Source organism: Salmo salar, chromosome ssa19 (genome assembly GCF_905237065.1).
Source record: "Salmo salar chromosome ssa19, Ssal_v3.1, whole genome shotgun sequence".
In the NCBI taxonomy this organism is placed as follows: domain Eukaryota; kingdom Metazoa; phylum Chordata; class Actinopteri; order Salmoniformes; family Salmonidae; genus Salmo; species Salmo salar.
Window position 1 is genome coordinate 67,799,759 of NC_059460.1, and position 17,575 is coordinate 67,817,333.

A 17,575-nucleotide genomic window follows, 5' to 3' on the forward strand; every position below is an offset into this window, starting at 1 on the left:
ATAGCGATTCGATGTTCCAAACATATTGCCCACCATATGTCTGCTGCAGAGGTACAAGACAGAGCCATGAAAAAACGATCAGTCACGGAAATAAGTGCTGAAAACTAATTGGCTCCCCATTTAAAAAAAATATTATTTTCAATCTGTGAAGAAAAATAGTTTTGGTGCAGGTACAGCCAACTAAGTCAAAAATAATATTGAGATATTGTCAAAATGATACGATACGTCATAAAAAATAATATCCCGATATGTAACCATCTTTTTTCCCCCCCATCACAATCGATAACTCAAGAAGATCTAGATGAATATCCCCATGAAACTGGTTCAGATCAAATAGTTGAAATGCAGGTGCTGCATGTAATTTTCACCGGTAAAACTTTATCATTCACGATTGGCAGTGAGAAATGTGAAGGGAGGGTGACCACAAAAATTGGTGTGTAAAGTAGAGGTACAGCCAGTGATTTGGATCATCAGCTCTGGGGAAAAGGGATCCGGCGGGACGGGGCGGTTACCTATGGATCTGCAGCCTCGGCCTTAAGTTGAACAGAAGGGACCAGCCTATGTTCTAAGAACCCATGCACTTCGCCCAACTGCTGTTTGCACATTCTGCAAACTCAAACAATGTAAAGACACCAAGAGGTGACCTAAGACTCAACTTTCGACCATACAAACACACACACGCTTTCCGTGCAAATGTAGTCCTAAACTTTTTTTTTTCTCAATAAATTTGATTTTAATATTTTCATGGCATTTCATTTTTTATAGATGTTTGAAAAGTCCATGTGCATAGAGTGGAGGCTCATGCGCGTACCGATGGGACCCATGGGGAGGGAGTAGCTCCGTTTTGTACCTTCAAACTGTGATTATATGTAGAAGCCAGACAATATAGTTTAAATTAAGCACTTAAAATCGATAGATCAATATATCCCCAAGTACCTGGGAGAGAGTGAGCGATCAGTTATATACTGTAAAACTACGAACTAATCTGTGGGTAAAGTGTCGCTGCGACTCAATCCCAACAAGCCATGGCTTACTTTAGAGGAAAAGATAAACAACTTGGAGATGTAAATGAGAGCAACAGTTGAAGGATATCCAGGAATACATAACTAAAATGCTCACCAAAACAAATAAACTGTTACAAGCTGTTGTTAAAAAAGTAGATTTGCTCAAAAGGAAAGTACAGTCTATCATGTCAATATGCATATACAGTTGAAGTCAGAAGTTTACATACACCTTAGCCAAATACATTTAAACTCAGTTTTTCACAATTCCTGATATTTAATCCTAGTAGAAATTATCTGTCTTAGGTCAGTTAGGATCCCCACTTTATTTTAAGAATGTGAAACGTCAGAATAATAGTAGAGAGAATTATTTATTTCAGCTTTTATTTCTTTCTTTCATCACATTCCCAGTGGGTCAGAAGTTTAAATACACTCAATTAGTATTTGGTAGCATTGCCTTTAAATTGTTTAACTTGGGTCAAATGTTTTGGGTAGCCTTCCACAAGCTTCCCACAATAAGTTGGGTGAATTTTGGCCCATTCCTCCTGACAGAGCTATAGGATTGAGGTGAGGGCTTTGTGATGGCCACTCCAATACCTTCACTTTGTTGTCCTTAAGTAATTTTCCCACAACTTTGGAAGTATGCTTGGGGTCATTGTTCATTTGGAAGACCCATTTCCGACCAAGCTTTAACATCCTGACTTATGTCTTGAGATGTTGCTTCATTATATCCACGTAATTTTGCTTCCTCATGATGCCATCTATTTTGTGAAGTGCACCAGTCCCTCCTGCAGCAAAGCACCCCCACAACATGATGCTGCCACCCATGTGCTTCACGGTTGGGATGATGTTCTTCGGCTTGCAAGCCTCCCACTTTTTCCTCCAAACATAAGGATGGTCATTATGGCCAAACAGTTCTATTTTTGTTTCATCAGACCAGAGGACATTTCTCCAAAAAATATGATCTTTGTCCCCATGTGCAGTTGCAAACTGTAGTCTGGCTTTTTTATGGCGGTTTTGGAGCAGTGGCTTCTTCCTTGCTGAGCGGCCTTTCAGGTTATGTTGGTTTAGGACTCGTTTTACTGTGGATATAGATACTTTTGTACCGGTTTCCTCCAGCATCTTCACAAGGTCCTTTGCTGTTGTTCTGGGATTGATTTGCACTTTTCAACACCAAAGTACGTTCATCTCTAAGAGACAGAACGCGTCTCCTTCTTGAGCGGTATGATGGCTGCGTGGTCCCATGGTGTTCATACTTGCGTACTATTGTTTGTACAGATGAACGTGGTACCTTTAGGCATTTGAAAATTTCTCCTAAGGATGAACCAGACTTGTGGAGGTCTACCATTTTTTTTCTGGGGTCTTGGCTGATTTCTTTTTATTTTCCTATGATGTCAAGCAAAGATGCACTGAGTTTTAAGGTTGGCCTTGAAATACATCCACAGGTAGACCTCCAATTGAGTCAAATGATGTCAATTAGCCTATCAGAAGCGTCTAAAGCCATGACATAATTTTCTGGAATTTTCCAAGCTGTTTAAACTTCTGACCCACTGGAATTGTGATACAGTAAATTGTAAGTGAAATAATCTGTCTGTAAACAATTGTTAGAAAAATTACTTGTGTCATGCACACAGATGTCCTAACCGACTTGCCAAAACTATAGTTTGTTAACAAGAAATTTGTGGAGTGGTTGAAAAACGAGTTAACCTCTCTGGGGTATGTGGGACGTTAGCGTCCCTATTCAACAGCCAGTGAAATAGCAGGGCGCCAAATTCAAAACATCAAAAATCATAAAATTCAAATTTCTCAAACATTCAACTATAATATCCCATTTGAAAGATACACTTCTCGTTAATTCAACCACATTGTTTGATTTCAAAAAGGCTTAACGGCGAAAGCATAAGATTAGATTATGTTAGGACAGCACCTAGACAAGAAAAACCACAGCCATTTTCCAAGCAAGGAGAGGCGTCACAAAAACCAGAAATATAGCTAAAATGAATCACTAACCTTTGATCTTCGTCAGATGGCACTCACAGGACTTCATGTTACACAATACATGTATGTTTTGCTCGATAAAGTTAATATTTATATCCAAAAACCCCATTTTACATTTGCGTGTAATGTTCAGAAATGTTTTGCCTCCCAAAACTTCCGGTGAATGAACACATCAATTTACAGAAATACTCATCATAAACGTTGATAAAATATTCAACTGTTATTCAAAGAATTATAGATACACTTCTCCTTAATGTAACCGCTGTGTCAGATTTCAAAATAGCTTTTCGGCGAAAGCAAACTTTGCAATAATCTGAGTACAGCGCTCAGATATCAAAACAAGCCATACAGATACCCGCCATTTTGGAGTCAACAGAAATGACAAAAATTACATTATAAATATTGACTTTCCTTTGATGATCTTCATCGGAATGCACTCCCAGGAATCCCAGTTCTAGAATACATGTTAATTTTGTTTGATAAAGTTCATCTTTATGTCCAAATACCTCCATTTTGTTTGCGCGTTCAGTCGAGTAATCCAAATCTACTGTGCACGCGCAGTGAGTTCAGACAAAGTTATATTAGAGTTCGTAGAAACATGTCAAATGATGTATAGAATCAATCTTTAAGATGTTTTTATCATAAATCTTCCATAATATTCCAACCGGACGATTCCTTTGTCTTCAGAAATGAAAAGGAACACAGTTAACTGTCACGTGATCGCGCACGATTGAGCTCATGTCATTTTCTCAGTCATCTGATTCCAATGGCTCTTATTCTCTCCCCAGTCACAGTAGAAGCATGAAACAACGTTCTAAAGACTGTGACATCTAGTGGAAGCCTTAGGAAGTGCAATATGACCCCAGAGACACGGTATACTGGATAGGGAATCACTTGAAAAACTACAAACCTCAGATTTCCACACTTCCTGGTTGGATTTTTTCTCAGGTTTTTGCCTGCCATATGAGTACTGTTATACTCACAGACATCATTCAAACAGTTTTAGAAACTTGAGTGTTTTCTATCCAAATCTACTAATAATATGCATATCCTACCTTCTGGGCCTGAGTAGCAGGCAGTTTACTATGGGCATGCTTTTCATCTGGACGTCAAAATACTGCCCCCTACCCCGATGAAGTTAATGACTCCAACCTAAGTGTATGTAAACTTCCGTCTTCAACTGTACGTGGCGGGAGCGTGCATGAACAAGGCAACTCAATTGGGCTTCTGGAAACAAAGGTTCAAACTTTACAAGATGAACTGCACCAGCAAGAAAACAGAATGAGAAAATATGACATTTTTGTCCCTACCAAAAGACGAAAAAGGCGTTGTCGTGCCCTCTTCATGACTTTCTTGGTGTGTTTGGACCATGATAGTTTGTTGGTGACGCGCCCGCCAGGTCGAGAGCCATGTGTTCTTCGAAACGTGACCCTGCCAAGCCGCACTGCTTCTTGACACACTGCACCAATGTGTCTGAGGAAACACTGTACAACTGGTGACCGTGTCAGCGTGCATGCGCCCGGCCCCGCCACACGAGTCACTAGAGCGCGATGGGACAAGGACATCCCGGCCGTCTGCAACCGGGAGACCCATGAGGCGACGCACATTTGGCCCAGCGTCAGTCCCCTGCTGATTATAATACATTTAATAAAAGTATTGTATAAATGTCCTAAAGCAAAAATATACAGAAATAATACATTATCTGATGAAATTGCTTTTGAAAGCGCCATAAGACAGAGCTGTCCCCTCCTGTTTGCACTGGCAATTAAACCGCTTGCAGAAATAATTAGACAGGATCCAAACGTAGCAGGTATCAGTATTGGTAAACATCAATATGAACTAAACTTATTTGCAGATGATCTCCTGATATACTGTACCAGACCAATATGCCCCCTTTGCTAAAAATATTTTCAGAAAACTCTAAAATCTCAGCATATAACATTTATGTGAAAAAAGTAATAATGGCAATAGGAATAAGAAAAACTCACGATTTACAGCAATTCTTTAACCTCTGGACGGGCTCCGTCCCGTATGCGGGATCAACATCCAGAGAAAAATCCTATCGCCATTTTCTTTACAAAATTTATTTTTAAATTTTTAGGACTATTGTATATCGTTTTATAGATACACCTCTCCTGAATCGAACCACGTTGTCCGATTTCAAAAAGGCTTTACAGCAAAAGCAAAACATTAGATTATGTTAGAGGAGTATATCGTAAAAGTAGCCACATAGCCATTTTCCGACCAACCACATGCATCACAAATAACAGCTAAATGCAGCACTAACCTTTGACAATCTTCATCAGATGACACTCCTAGGACATCATGTTACACAATACATGCATTCTTTTGTTCGATAAAGTTCATATTTATATATAAAAACAGCATTTTACATCGGCGCGTGACGTTGACTAACTATTTTCCCTCAAATGCATCCGGTGAAACAGCGCTACAATTTACTAAATTACTATTCGAAAACATTTTTAAAATGTAATATTGTCATTCTAAGATTTATAGATTAACATCTCTTGAAATCACCTGTAATGCCAGATTTAAAAATAACTTTACTGGGTAATCACACTTTGCGATAAAAGGGGATACGATACTCAGAAAAATAGGCTACCGTTACAGGTCAGCGCCATCTTGGAACAATCGCATATCAAAACTACTCTTCTATACTATTGTCAATAATCCCTTACCTTTGATTATCTTCATCAGAAGGCACTTCCAGGAATCCCAGGTCCACAACAAATGTATTTTCATTCAAAAAAGTTAATCCTTTATGTCCCAATAGCTTGCTGTTGTTGAAGGCTGCTCCAAAAGTTCCGTCGGCCACGGGACTTCTCTCTCAACAAAATGCATATATTTTTTTTTAAGTTCGTTCAAACATGTCAAACGTTGTATAACATAAATCTTTAGGGCCTTTTTCAACCAGAGCACCAATAAGATTCAAGGGGGACGGTTGCATTGTCTTTCTAAACGTTTCGAAAGGGGAGGGTAGCCAGGGGCGCCGGCGTCATAATGGTGATGGCCCTCTCCATGTGACCACTTTCCACAGACTCATTCTGTCAGTTTTCACAGTAGAAGGCTCAAACCACTTTGTAAAGACTGGGGACATCTAGTGGAAGCAATAGGAAGTGCTCAATGAACCATAGCTCACGGTGTGATTTATAGGCAAAGTGATGAAGTTGAGTCCGCAATTCAGAATTCCACATCCTGTTACGATCTGTCTCAGGGTTTTGACTGCCATATGAGTTCTGTTATACTCACAGACACCATTCAAACAGTTTTAGAAACTTTAGGGTGTTTTCTATCCACAAGTATTAATTATATGCATATCCTAGCTTCTGAGTTTGAGTAAGAGGTCGTTTAAAATGGGCCCTAATTTTTTTCAAAAATCGCTGTAGCGCCCCCTATCCTAGGCGACCGTCAAGAGGTTAAATGGACCACAAAAAATATGAAATACTTATGATGCCTAGTAAGTGACAACAAATAACTTTATTCCATTACTCAACAATATAAAGGCAGATCTAATTAAATGAAATAATATTCCCATACATCTTACAGGTAGAATAAAACTATTTAGAATGGCATGGCTCCCAATGTTTTTGTATTCATTTTTTTACCCCACCGAAGACATTCTTTAAGAAAGGTATACTCAGTCATAACAGACTTTAAAAAAATCTGAGGGTGGTTTTAACCTTCCAGACTTGGAATTATATAAATTCGCTACCCAAGGCTTTTACTTGCGACATATAGTTAAATGCACTAAAGACGAACAATGGGTACAGTGGTTGCTCCACTAAAAGTTGTGCGATTATGCTGCGGGACTTGTAGGTAATTTGTGGTTTAGTACGGTACCCTGCGTCACCACTTCATTGCTCCAGACCAGCGCAAGGGGGAATTAGAGCACGGATTATGCTTTTGGGTCCTACTGTGTCTCTAACTGACAGTGAGTGGGCGACATAAACCTAAATAGAAATGGATAATTGTGCACAACTTCAGTATTACTTACTAAAACTGTTACGCTAAGGTTTTTATTCTTTTATTTTGTTATGATTATTTTGCTCTTTCTGTAGTTGTCATAGATGTCGTAAGAATTGGACCAGGGTGCAGCGGGAACGTGTATGCACATCTTCTTTATTAGATAAAAAGAAGGAAAACCAAACAAAACACGTATACAAACGCAACGAACGACACTAACAGACCTGTCAGGCGAACATACACTAAACAGGTGACAACTACCCACAAATCCCAATACAAAAACACCCCTATACATAGGACCTTCAATCAGAGGCAACGAGGAACAGCTGCCTCCAATTGAAGGTCCATCAAAACCCTAAACATATAACTAAAAGGACTAGAACATAGAAATAACTAACATAGAACATAAACCAACAAACCCCAGAACACATAAACCAAACACCCCTCTACCTAAAAACATAGCCCGAACCACATAAAACAAACACCCCCTGCTACGTCCTGACCAAACTACAATAACAAATAACCCCTTTACTGGTCAGGACGTGACAGTAGTACTGTAGGCCACTCCCGACCGGTCATGTTATACAGCGCCTGAATGGTCTAAGACACTGCATAGCAGTGCAAGCTGTGTTGCTACAGATACTGGTTCAATACCTGTGCCGGCCTTGACCGGGAGACCCATGAGATGACTGTAGTTTTTTGGTTTAAATAAATAATTCTAAATAGCAAACTGGCTTTATTTACAAATTAATAACAATGTCTCACCCCATGTTCAAGAATGGCCTTTCTCACAAATTTGACGTTATTTGAAAACAAAATCATCTCCAAAATTCAATTTATTTTAAACAAGGTGATTATTATTAATTTAGAATGATACAAAAGCCCGCTTTGGGTATTCTCACAGATATACAGTTCCTTGCGAAAGTATTCGGCCCCCTTGAACTTTGACCTTTTGCCACATTTCAGGCTTCAAACATAAAGATATAAAACTGTAATTTTTTGGGAAGAATCAACAACAAGTGGGACACAATTATGAAGTGGAACGAAATTTATTGGATATTTCAAACTTTAACAAATAAAAAACTGAAAAATTGGGCGTGCAAAATTATTCAGCCCCTTTACTTTCAGTGCAGCAAACTCTCTCCAGAAGTTCAGTGAGGATCTCTGAATGTTCCAATGTTGACCTAAATGACTAATGATGATAAATAGAATCCACCTGTGTGTAATCAAGTCTCCGTATAAATGCACCTGCTCTGTGATAGTCTCAGAGGTCCGTTTAAAGCGCAGAGAGCATCATGAAGAACAAGGAACACACCAGGCAGGTACGAGATACTGTTGTGGAGAAGTTTAAAGCTGGATTTGGATACAAAAAGATTTCCCAAGCTTTAAACATCCCAAGGAGCACTGTGCAAGCGATAATATTGAAATGGAAGGAGTATCAGACCACTGCAAATCTACGAAGACCCGGCCGTCCCTCTAAACTTTCAGCTCATACAAGGAGAAGACTGATCAGAGATGCAGCCAAGAGGCCCATGATCACTCTGGATGAACTGCAGAGATCTACAGCTGAGGTGGGAGACTCTGTCCATAGGACAACAATCAGTCGTATACTGCACAAATCTGGCCTTTATGGAAGAGTGGCAAGAAGAAAGCCATTTCTTAAAGATATCCATAAAAAGTGTCGTTTAAAGTTTGCCACTAGCCACCTGGGAGACACACCAAACATGTGTAAGAAGGTGCTCTGGTCAGATGAAACCAAAATCGAACTTTTTGGCAACAATGCAAAACGTTATGTTTGGCGTAAAAGCAACACAGCTCATCACCCTGAACACACCATCCCCACTGTCAAACATGGTGGTGGCAGCATCATGGTTTGGGCCTGCTTTTCTTCAGCAGGGGCAGGGAAGATGGTTAAATTGATGGGAAGATGGATAGAGCCAAATACAGGACCATTCTGGAAGAAAACCTGATGGAGTCTGCAAAAGACCTGAGACTGGGACGGAGATTTGTCTTCCAACAAGACAATGATCCAAAACATAAAGCAAAATCTACAATGGAATGGTTCACAAATAAACATATCCAGGTGTTAGAATGGCCAAGTCAAAGTCCAGACCTGAATCCAATCGAGAATCTGTGGAAAGAACTGAAAACTGCTGTTCACAAACGCTCTCCATCCAACCTCACTGAGCTCGAGCTGTTTTGCAAGGAGGAATTGGTAAAAATTTCAGTCTCTCGATGTGCAAAACTGATAGAGACATACCCCAAGCGACTTACAGCTGTAATCGCAGCAAAAGGTGGCGCTACAAAGTATTAACTTAAGGGGGCTGAATAATTTTGCACGCTCAATTTCAGTTTTTTATTTGTTAAAAAAGTTTGAAATATCCAATAAATTTCGTTCCACTTCATGATTGTGTCCCACTTGTTGTTGATTCTTCACAAAAAAGTACAGTTTTATATCTTTATGTTTGAAGCCTGAAATGTGGCAAAAGGTTGAAATGTTCAAGGGGGCCGAATACTTTCGCAAGGCACTGTATTATTAACCCTGTTATTAGCAGGACGATATACACTGCTCAAAAAAATAAAGGGAACACTTAAACAACACAATGTAACTCCAAGTCAATCACACTTCTGTGAAATCAAACTGTCCACTTAGGAAGCAACACTGATTGACAATAAATTTCACATGCTGTTGTGCAAATGGAATAGACAACAGGTGGAAATTATAGGCAATAAGCAAGACACCCCCAATAAAGGAGTGGTTCTGCAGGTGCGGACCACAGACCACTTCTCAGTTCCTATGCTTCCTGGCTGATGTTTTGGTCACTTTTGAATGCTGGCGGGTTTTCACTCTAGTGGTAGCATGAGACGGAGTCTACAACCCACACAAGTGGCTCAGGTAGTGCAGCTCATCCAGGACGGCACATCAATGCGAGCTGTGGCAAGAAGGTTTGCTGTGTCTGTCAGCGTAGTGTCCAGAGCATGGAGGCGCTACCAGGAGACAGGCCAGTACATCAGGAGACGTGGAGGAGGCCGTAGGAGGGCAACAACCCAGCAGCAGGACCGCTACCTCCGCCTTTGTGCAAGGAGGAGCAGGAGGAGCACTGCCAGAGCCCTGCAAAATGACCTCCAGCAGGCCACAAATGTGCATGTGTCTGCTCAAACGGTCAGAAACAGACTCCATGAGGGTGGTATGAGGGCCCGACGTCCACAGGTGGGGGTTGTGCTTACAGCCCAACACCGTGCAGGACGTTTGGCATTTGCCAGAGAACACCAAGATTGGCAAATTCGCCACTGACGCCCTGTGCTCTTCACAGATGAAAGCAGGTTCACACTGAGCACGTGACAGACGTGACAGAGTCTGGAGACGCCGTGGAGAACGTTCTGCTGCCTGCAACATCCACCAGCATGACCGGTTTGGCGGTGGGTCAGTCATGGTGTGGGGTGGCATTTCTTTGGGGGGCCGCACAGCCCTCCATGTGCTCGCCAGAGGTAGCCTGACTGCCATTAGGTACCGAGATGAGATCCTCAGACCCCTTGTGAGACCATATGCTGGTGCGGTTGGCCCTGGGTTCCTCCTAATGCAAGACAATGCTAGACCTCATGTGGCTGGAGTGTGTCAGCAGTTCCTGCAAGAGGAAGGCATTGATTCTATGGACTGGCCCGCCCGTTCCCCAGACCTGAATCCAATTGAGCACATCTGGGACATCATGTCTCGCTCCATCCACCTACGCCACGTTGCACCACAGACTGTCCAGGAGTTGGCGGATGCTTTAGTCCAGGTCTGGGAGGAGATCCCTCAGGAGACCATCTGTCACCTCATCAGGAGCATGCCTAGGCGTTGTAGGGAGGTCATACAGGCACGTGGAGGCCACACACACTACTGAGCCTCATTTTGACTTGTTTTAAGGACATTACATCAAAGTTGGATCAGCCTGTAGTGTGGTTTTCCACTTTAATTTTGAGTTTGACTCCAAATCCAGACATCCATGGGTTGATAAATTGGATTTCCATTGATTATTTTTGTGTGATTTTGTTGTCAGCACATTCAACTATGTAAAGAAAAAAGTATTTAATAAGATTATTTCTTTCATTCAGATCTAGGATGTGTTGTTTAAGTGTTCCCTTTATTTTTTTGAGCAGTATATATTTTTCCAGCTGTATCCACTGAAAGCGCGCAAGGTTCAAGGCACGAGGGCAGGGGGCACAGGATGGGCTGCAGAGCCGCGAACAGAAGACCGACCTAGCCCATGGGGAAGGGAGGAGAAGGAGGGAGGGTGGACCCCCACCCCTCCACACTGGCAACACTTTAAGGGGCATTGGACTAGAAATGGAGCTGACTAGGGAAACATTCCCGCTGTTCTGTTCTTAGTGCCAGTCTGCACGTTCAAACTAAAACAATGTAACGAATAATGGCATCTTTATGCTTTTGTTAATAAAAATAATGATAAAAATGCTCTTTCAAAATCCTGTTTATTTAGTTATCGATCCATAACGAATTACTATGGGAATAAATATCACTGAATTACAGAAATATCCTCCAATCCTCTATATTTCATTATTGGGGGAGAGTCACGTTGTATTTTTCAATATACTGTAGGCGACTTGAGTCTCATTAGTGTTGAGTAATGTGCTGTTAAAAGTAGTGTAGTTCTTATTTATTTAAAGAGCAAATTGAAGTTAGAAGCAATAGCCTACAACTATTTTCGCAATTCGTTCCAGTTTGGGCAGCGGAGAACTGGAAGGAAAGGTGGCCAAAGGGGGTGTTGGCTTTGAGGATGACTAGGGAAATATACCTGCTGGAGCGCGTGCTACGGGTGGGTGTTGCTATGGTGACCAGTGAGCTAAGATAAGGCGGAGCTTTACCTAGCAAAGACTTATAGATGACCTGGAGCCAGTGGGTTTGGCGACGAATATATAGCGAGGACCAGCCAACGAGAGCATACAGGTCGCAGTGGTGGGTAGTATATGGGGCTTTGGTGACAAAACGGATGGCACTGTGATAAGACTGCATCCAATTTGCTGAGTAGAGTGTTGGAGGCTATTTTGTAAATGACATCGCCGAAGTCAAGGATCGGTAGTATAGTCAGTTTTACGAGGGTATGTTTGGCAGCATGAGTGAATGAGGCTTTGTTGCGAAATAGGAAGCCGATTCTAGATTTAATTTTGGATTGGAGATGCTTAATATGAGTCTGGAAGGAGAGTTTACAGTCTAGCCAGACACTTACAGTGAGGGGAAAAAAGTATTTGATCCCCTGCTGATTTTGTACGTTTGCCCACTGACAAAGAAATGATCAGTCTATAATTTTAATGGTAGGTTTATTTGAACAGTGAGAGACAGAATAACAACAACAAAATCCAGAAAAACGCATGTCAAAAATGTTATAAATTGATTTGCATTTTAATGAGAGAAATAAGTATTTGACCCCCTCTCAATCAGAAAGATTTCTGGCTCCCAGGTGTCTTTTATACAGGTAACGAGCTGAGATTAGGAGCACACTCTTAAAGGGAGTGCTCCTAATCTCAGTTTGTTACCTGTATAAAAGACACCTGTCACAGAAGCAATCAATCAGATTCCAAACTCTCCACCATGGCCAAGACCAAAGAGCTCTCCAAGGATGTCAGGGACAGGATTGTAGACCTACACAAGGCTGGAATGGGCTACAAGACCATCGCCAAGCAGCTTGGTGAGAAGGTGACAACAGTTGGTGCGATTATTCGCAAATGGAAAAAACACAAAAGAACTGTCAATCTCCCTCGGCCTGGGGCTCCATGCAAGATCTCACCTCGTGGAGTTGCAATGATCATGAGAACGGTGAGGAATCAGCCCAGAACTACACGGGAGAATTTTGTAAATGATCTCAAGGCAGCTGGGACCATAGTCACCAAGAAAACAATTATTAACACACTACGCCGTGAAGGACTGAAATCCTGCAGCGCCCGCAAGGTCCCCCTGCTCAAGAAAGCACATATACATGCCCGTCTGAAGTTTGCCAATGAACATCTGAATGATTCAGAGGACAACTGGGTGAAAGTGTTGTGGTCAGATGAGACCAAAATGGAGCTCTTTGGCATCAACTCAACTCGCCGTGTTTAGAGGAGGAGGAATGCTGCCTATGACCCCAAGAACACCATCCCCACCATCAGACATGGAGGTGGAAACATTATGCTTTGGGGGTGTTTTCTGCTAAGGGGACAGGACAACTTCACCGCATCAAAGGGACGATGGACGGGGCCATGTACCGTCAAATCTTGGGCGAGAACCTCCTTCCCTCAGTCAGGGCATTGAAAAATGGGTCGTGGATGGGTATTCCAGCATGACAATGACCCAAAACACACGGCCAAGGCAACAAAGGAGTGGCTCAAGAAGAAGCACATTAAGGTCCTGGAATGGCCTAGCCAGTCTCCAGACCTTAATCCCTTAGAAAATCTGTGGAGGGAGCTGAAGGTTCGAGTTGCCAAACGTCAGCCTCAAATCCTTAATGACTTGGAGAAGATCTGCAAAGAGGAGTGGGACAAAATCCCTCCTGAGATGTGTGCAAACCTGGTGGCCAACTTCAAGAATCGTCTGACCTCTGATTGCCAACAAGGGTTTTGCCACCAAGTACTAAGTCATGTTTTGCAGAGGAGTCAAAGACTTATTGCCCTCGTTAAAATGCAAATCATTTTATAACATTTTTGACATGCGTTTTTCTGGATTTTTGTTGTTGTTATTCTGTCTCTCACTGCTCAAATAAACCCACCATTAAAATTATAGACTGATAATTTCTTTGTCAGTGGGCAAACGTACAAAATCAGCAGGGGATCAAATACTGTTTTCCCTCACTGTAGGTATTTATAGTTGTTCACACATTCTAAGTCAGAACCGTCTAAAATAGTGATGCTAGTCTGGCGGGCGGGGACGGGCAGCAATCGGTTGAAGAGCATGCATTTCGTTTTACTAGCATTTAAGAGCAGTTGGAGGCCACGGAAGGAGTGTTGTATGGCATTGAAGCTCGTTTGGAGGTTTGTTAACACAGTGTCCAAGAAGGGCCAGATGTATACAGAATGGTATCATCTGCGTAGAGGTGGATCAAATAATCACCTGCAGCAAGAGCGACATTGATATATACAGGGAAGAGAGTCGGTTCACCTTCCAACAGGATAACGACCCTTAGCAGACTGCCAAGACAACACAGGGGTGGCTTCGGGACAAGTCTCTGAATGTCCTTGAGTGGTCCAGCCAGAGCCTGGACTTGAACCCGATCAAACATCTCTGGAGAGACCTGAAAATAGCTGTGCAGCGACTCTCCCCATCCAACCTGACAGAGCTTGAGATGATCTGCAGAGAAGAATGGGAGAAACTCACCAAATACAGGTGTGCCAAGCTTGTAGCGTCATACCCAATAAGACTCGAGGATGTAATTGCTGCCAAAGGTGCTACAACAAAGTACTGAGTAAAGGGTCTGAATACTTATGTAAATGTGATATATATATATATATATAGTGGCAAACCTCTTCAAGGTTAGGAGCATTTGTCACAAATTAAGTGTGAAACTGTCACCAAAGTCAGCCCAGAATGAAAGTTCTTTCAAACATGACAGTACCTGTGTGTTTGTTTCGCTGTCCTGGTCCACCCAGGCCGCAGGTAAGGTCAAGGATTGCAGGGTTCGGTACACAAATCTGGTTCTCGGTAGGTCCAGGTCTAAACACCAACAGGTAAGTCCAAAACAGTCCAGCTCGTACACGGTAAATCCAGCCAATGTAGATTGTCTCCTTCTCTATGGTTCATAGATCCTTCCCGCCCTCTCTCTCTCTTCCTGGTTTTTCTTGACCTTTTATCTGTGGGTCGGCTCCACCTTCTGAGGGTTCCCCTTGCTTCTGGGAATTGTAGTTTTGGCAGTCGGCCATTTTGTGATCTGTAGTTCTGATCGGGTGGCCATTTTAGTGATCGGGCAGAGGCCGTTTATTAGTTCTGCTCTCACATATCTGCCATTTATCACTCGACCCCCTTCTTTGCCACAATATATATATATACATTTGCACACATTTCTATAAACCTGTTTTTGTTTTGTTTTTATGGGGTATTGTTTGTAGATTGATGAAGAAAGAAAACAATTTAATACATTTTAGAATAAGGTTGTAACGTAACAAAATGTGGAAAAGTCAAGGGGTCTGATTGCTTTCCGAAAGCACTGTATATAAAAATACTTCAGCTGAATAAGATAATACAATTGGGGAATCATCCAATCTATCGAAATCAAATCAAATGTTTTTTAAAGTGCAATTAAAAGTCACATTACACTTTACAGTGATGGATTCATTTGCAAGTTATCTAGTGTGTTTGGATGTAATAGGGAAGGAAACAGTGACACATGTAGTTAATGGGTGATAGTTTACGAGGAAACACAGCCATCTCTTCATGGGAAGTTCCGGAGAATGTTTCCCCTTGGCTTTAATTCTGTAGAAAGTCTCATTCTAATAAACACGGTATTCAGTAGAACTCTCTCTCCTCACTGTCTTTAGTGACAGTTCTGTAAACACACACACTCCACTTGACTTGCCCATGCAAAACAAGTGCCCTAAAATAAAAGAGAATATCTAGTGTTTTCTCACTAAGTAGTAAAAAGTAGAATATTTAGAATCTACAGGGTTTTCACTCGTGTTCTAAGGAGTAGAGGTGGTAAGTAGTAGCTTAGGGAGAGCACTCCACCCCACAGTCTCAGCAAAACAGTGAAATTCCTTGGGTGGGGGTAGCAGCTCACCTTAGGACCAGTCTGTCACTCCCCGTAATATTGTTTTTCACCATGATGCGCTCGTGAGAATAGACCTGACCGCCCGTCACTCACTGAGCCCCCTCACTTACGCTCTCTGGCCTTCCATCAATCTGCAGTTTGCATTGGTTTGGATGTTCCTGTGTGAGATTCACATTAATGGGTTGTTTTCCCTTTCAGGTGCGTCACCAGCACTGGACCCTGATCATGGAGAGTGTGGTGCCATCCGACAAGGGCAACTACACCTGCCTGGTGGAGAACGCATATGGCACCATCAACCACACCTACACCCTGGATGTAGTGGGTGAGTACAGCACTGGGCCTGCCTGGGAGTGAGGGAGGGATGGGGGGTTAATAATAACATCTGCGAAAAGTAGGGGTCAGAACCAGGTTAGGCCATTTGCCGGTGTCCCTGGAGCATTTGGGGTGACGTGCCTTGCTCAAGGGCACAGCGGCATTTGAACCAGCAACTTTTCAGGTACTGGCCTAATGGTCTAACCTTGAGGCTACCTGCCGCCTCCAACTAAACATTACTTGTTTGGGCCAGCATTAGGGGATTCTCACAGAGGGTGTTGGGGACAGGGTGGGGTTGAGGATTATTGCTGTCTGTTTGATCCCCAGGTGCATGCTACTACACTGTATGTAAGTACAGAGAGGGAATGCTGCCTAGGTGTGCCAGGTCTGTTTCTATGGGCAGGATTGATGCATGTACAGTATGTAGGCAGGGCCCTGGCCAAATAAAAAATCTAATTTGTTTTGTCAAATGCGCCGAATACAACAGGTATTTCACCTTAGCGTGAAATGCTTACTTACAAGCCCTTAACCAACAATGCTCCTGTTCCGCTTGCCGTGCCGTAGCAGAGAGAACAGTCTATGACTTGGGTGACTGCAGTCTTTGAAATTGTTTGCTCCTTAGTCGCAATAGTTTGATTCACACCAAGACAAGCCAAACTGTACTGTGCTTGCCTGGTTACGCATCAGCCGCATTTTTTGGAAACTCGCGGGAAAAGACATTGTGAAAATAAAATATCCAGGCCAGCCAAGTACTATTCGGGTTGGCCCAACACTGTGAATCCGGCAAAAGTCGGCTGGACATAAGGGGCCAGGGATGTGACTGTTAGAGGAGTTGGAGAGGGACGGTGGGAGTACATGCTGCTGAGCCTCTCTCGGGGAACAAACAGAACCAATGTGGTCAGCAGCAATGTTACCTCAAATGTTTTGGGGCACTGAGCAAATTTCTGGCCTTCTTGAACATTGTTAAAATTCTGTGCAACCTTCAGCTCACGTTTACTGTGAACACTGAGGCTGTACCCACTTTAAATTTCAGTTTTAACAGTGGGCAAGTAGGTTACTGTGGCTCCATCAAAAACAATGGATAAAATGCATCCCATAACATTTTAACATGGAAATAGTTGTTCTATCATTCAGCCTTCAGTAGCAGCCAATGTGTGATGTTCAATGTTGACCTATATTCCATGAGACTTTTGAAAAAAACATTCAGAGCTTGACATTAAACTGTTAATCCACTTGTCCTTCAGACAAGGTGACTGAAAATGTTGTGTTGTTTGATACAAAAACCACTTAACAAAATAAAATGCATTATTGTTCGCCTTCCATTATTACAGAGAATTAATGCTACCCTCTGCCTATTGGCTACTTAGCTTATTAAAGCCTGTCTCAAAATACAACACTGCCCCTTTAAGACAAACAAAATGCTCTTTACCTGACTTGCTTTGTGCTCTTGTAGGAAGCAATCACTTCCCTATTGCTGACTGCAAATTATCTATAACTGGGCTCACTAACTAGCAAAGGATATTAACGAAATGTGCACACGTGGCTACA

At 42.2% G+C, this 17,575-nt stretch overlaps 1 protein-coding gene across 7 annotated transcripts in view; it reads left to right on the plus strand.

Moving 5' to 3' along the window:
* Positions 1-17,575, plus strand: part of LOC106579428 (fibroblast growth factor receptor 2) — a 125,914-nt gene that overhangs the window by 46,679 nt on the left and 61,660 nt on the right. For all 7 annotated transcript variants that reach the window (XM_014159332.2, XM_014159331.2, XM_014159330.2 and 4 more), the window contains one exon: positions 15,914-16,037. In XM_014159332.2, the coding sequence (XP_014014807.1) occupies positions 15,914-16,037 (124 nt within the window). The remainder of the gene's footprint in view (positions 1-15,913; positions 16,038-17,575) is intronic.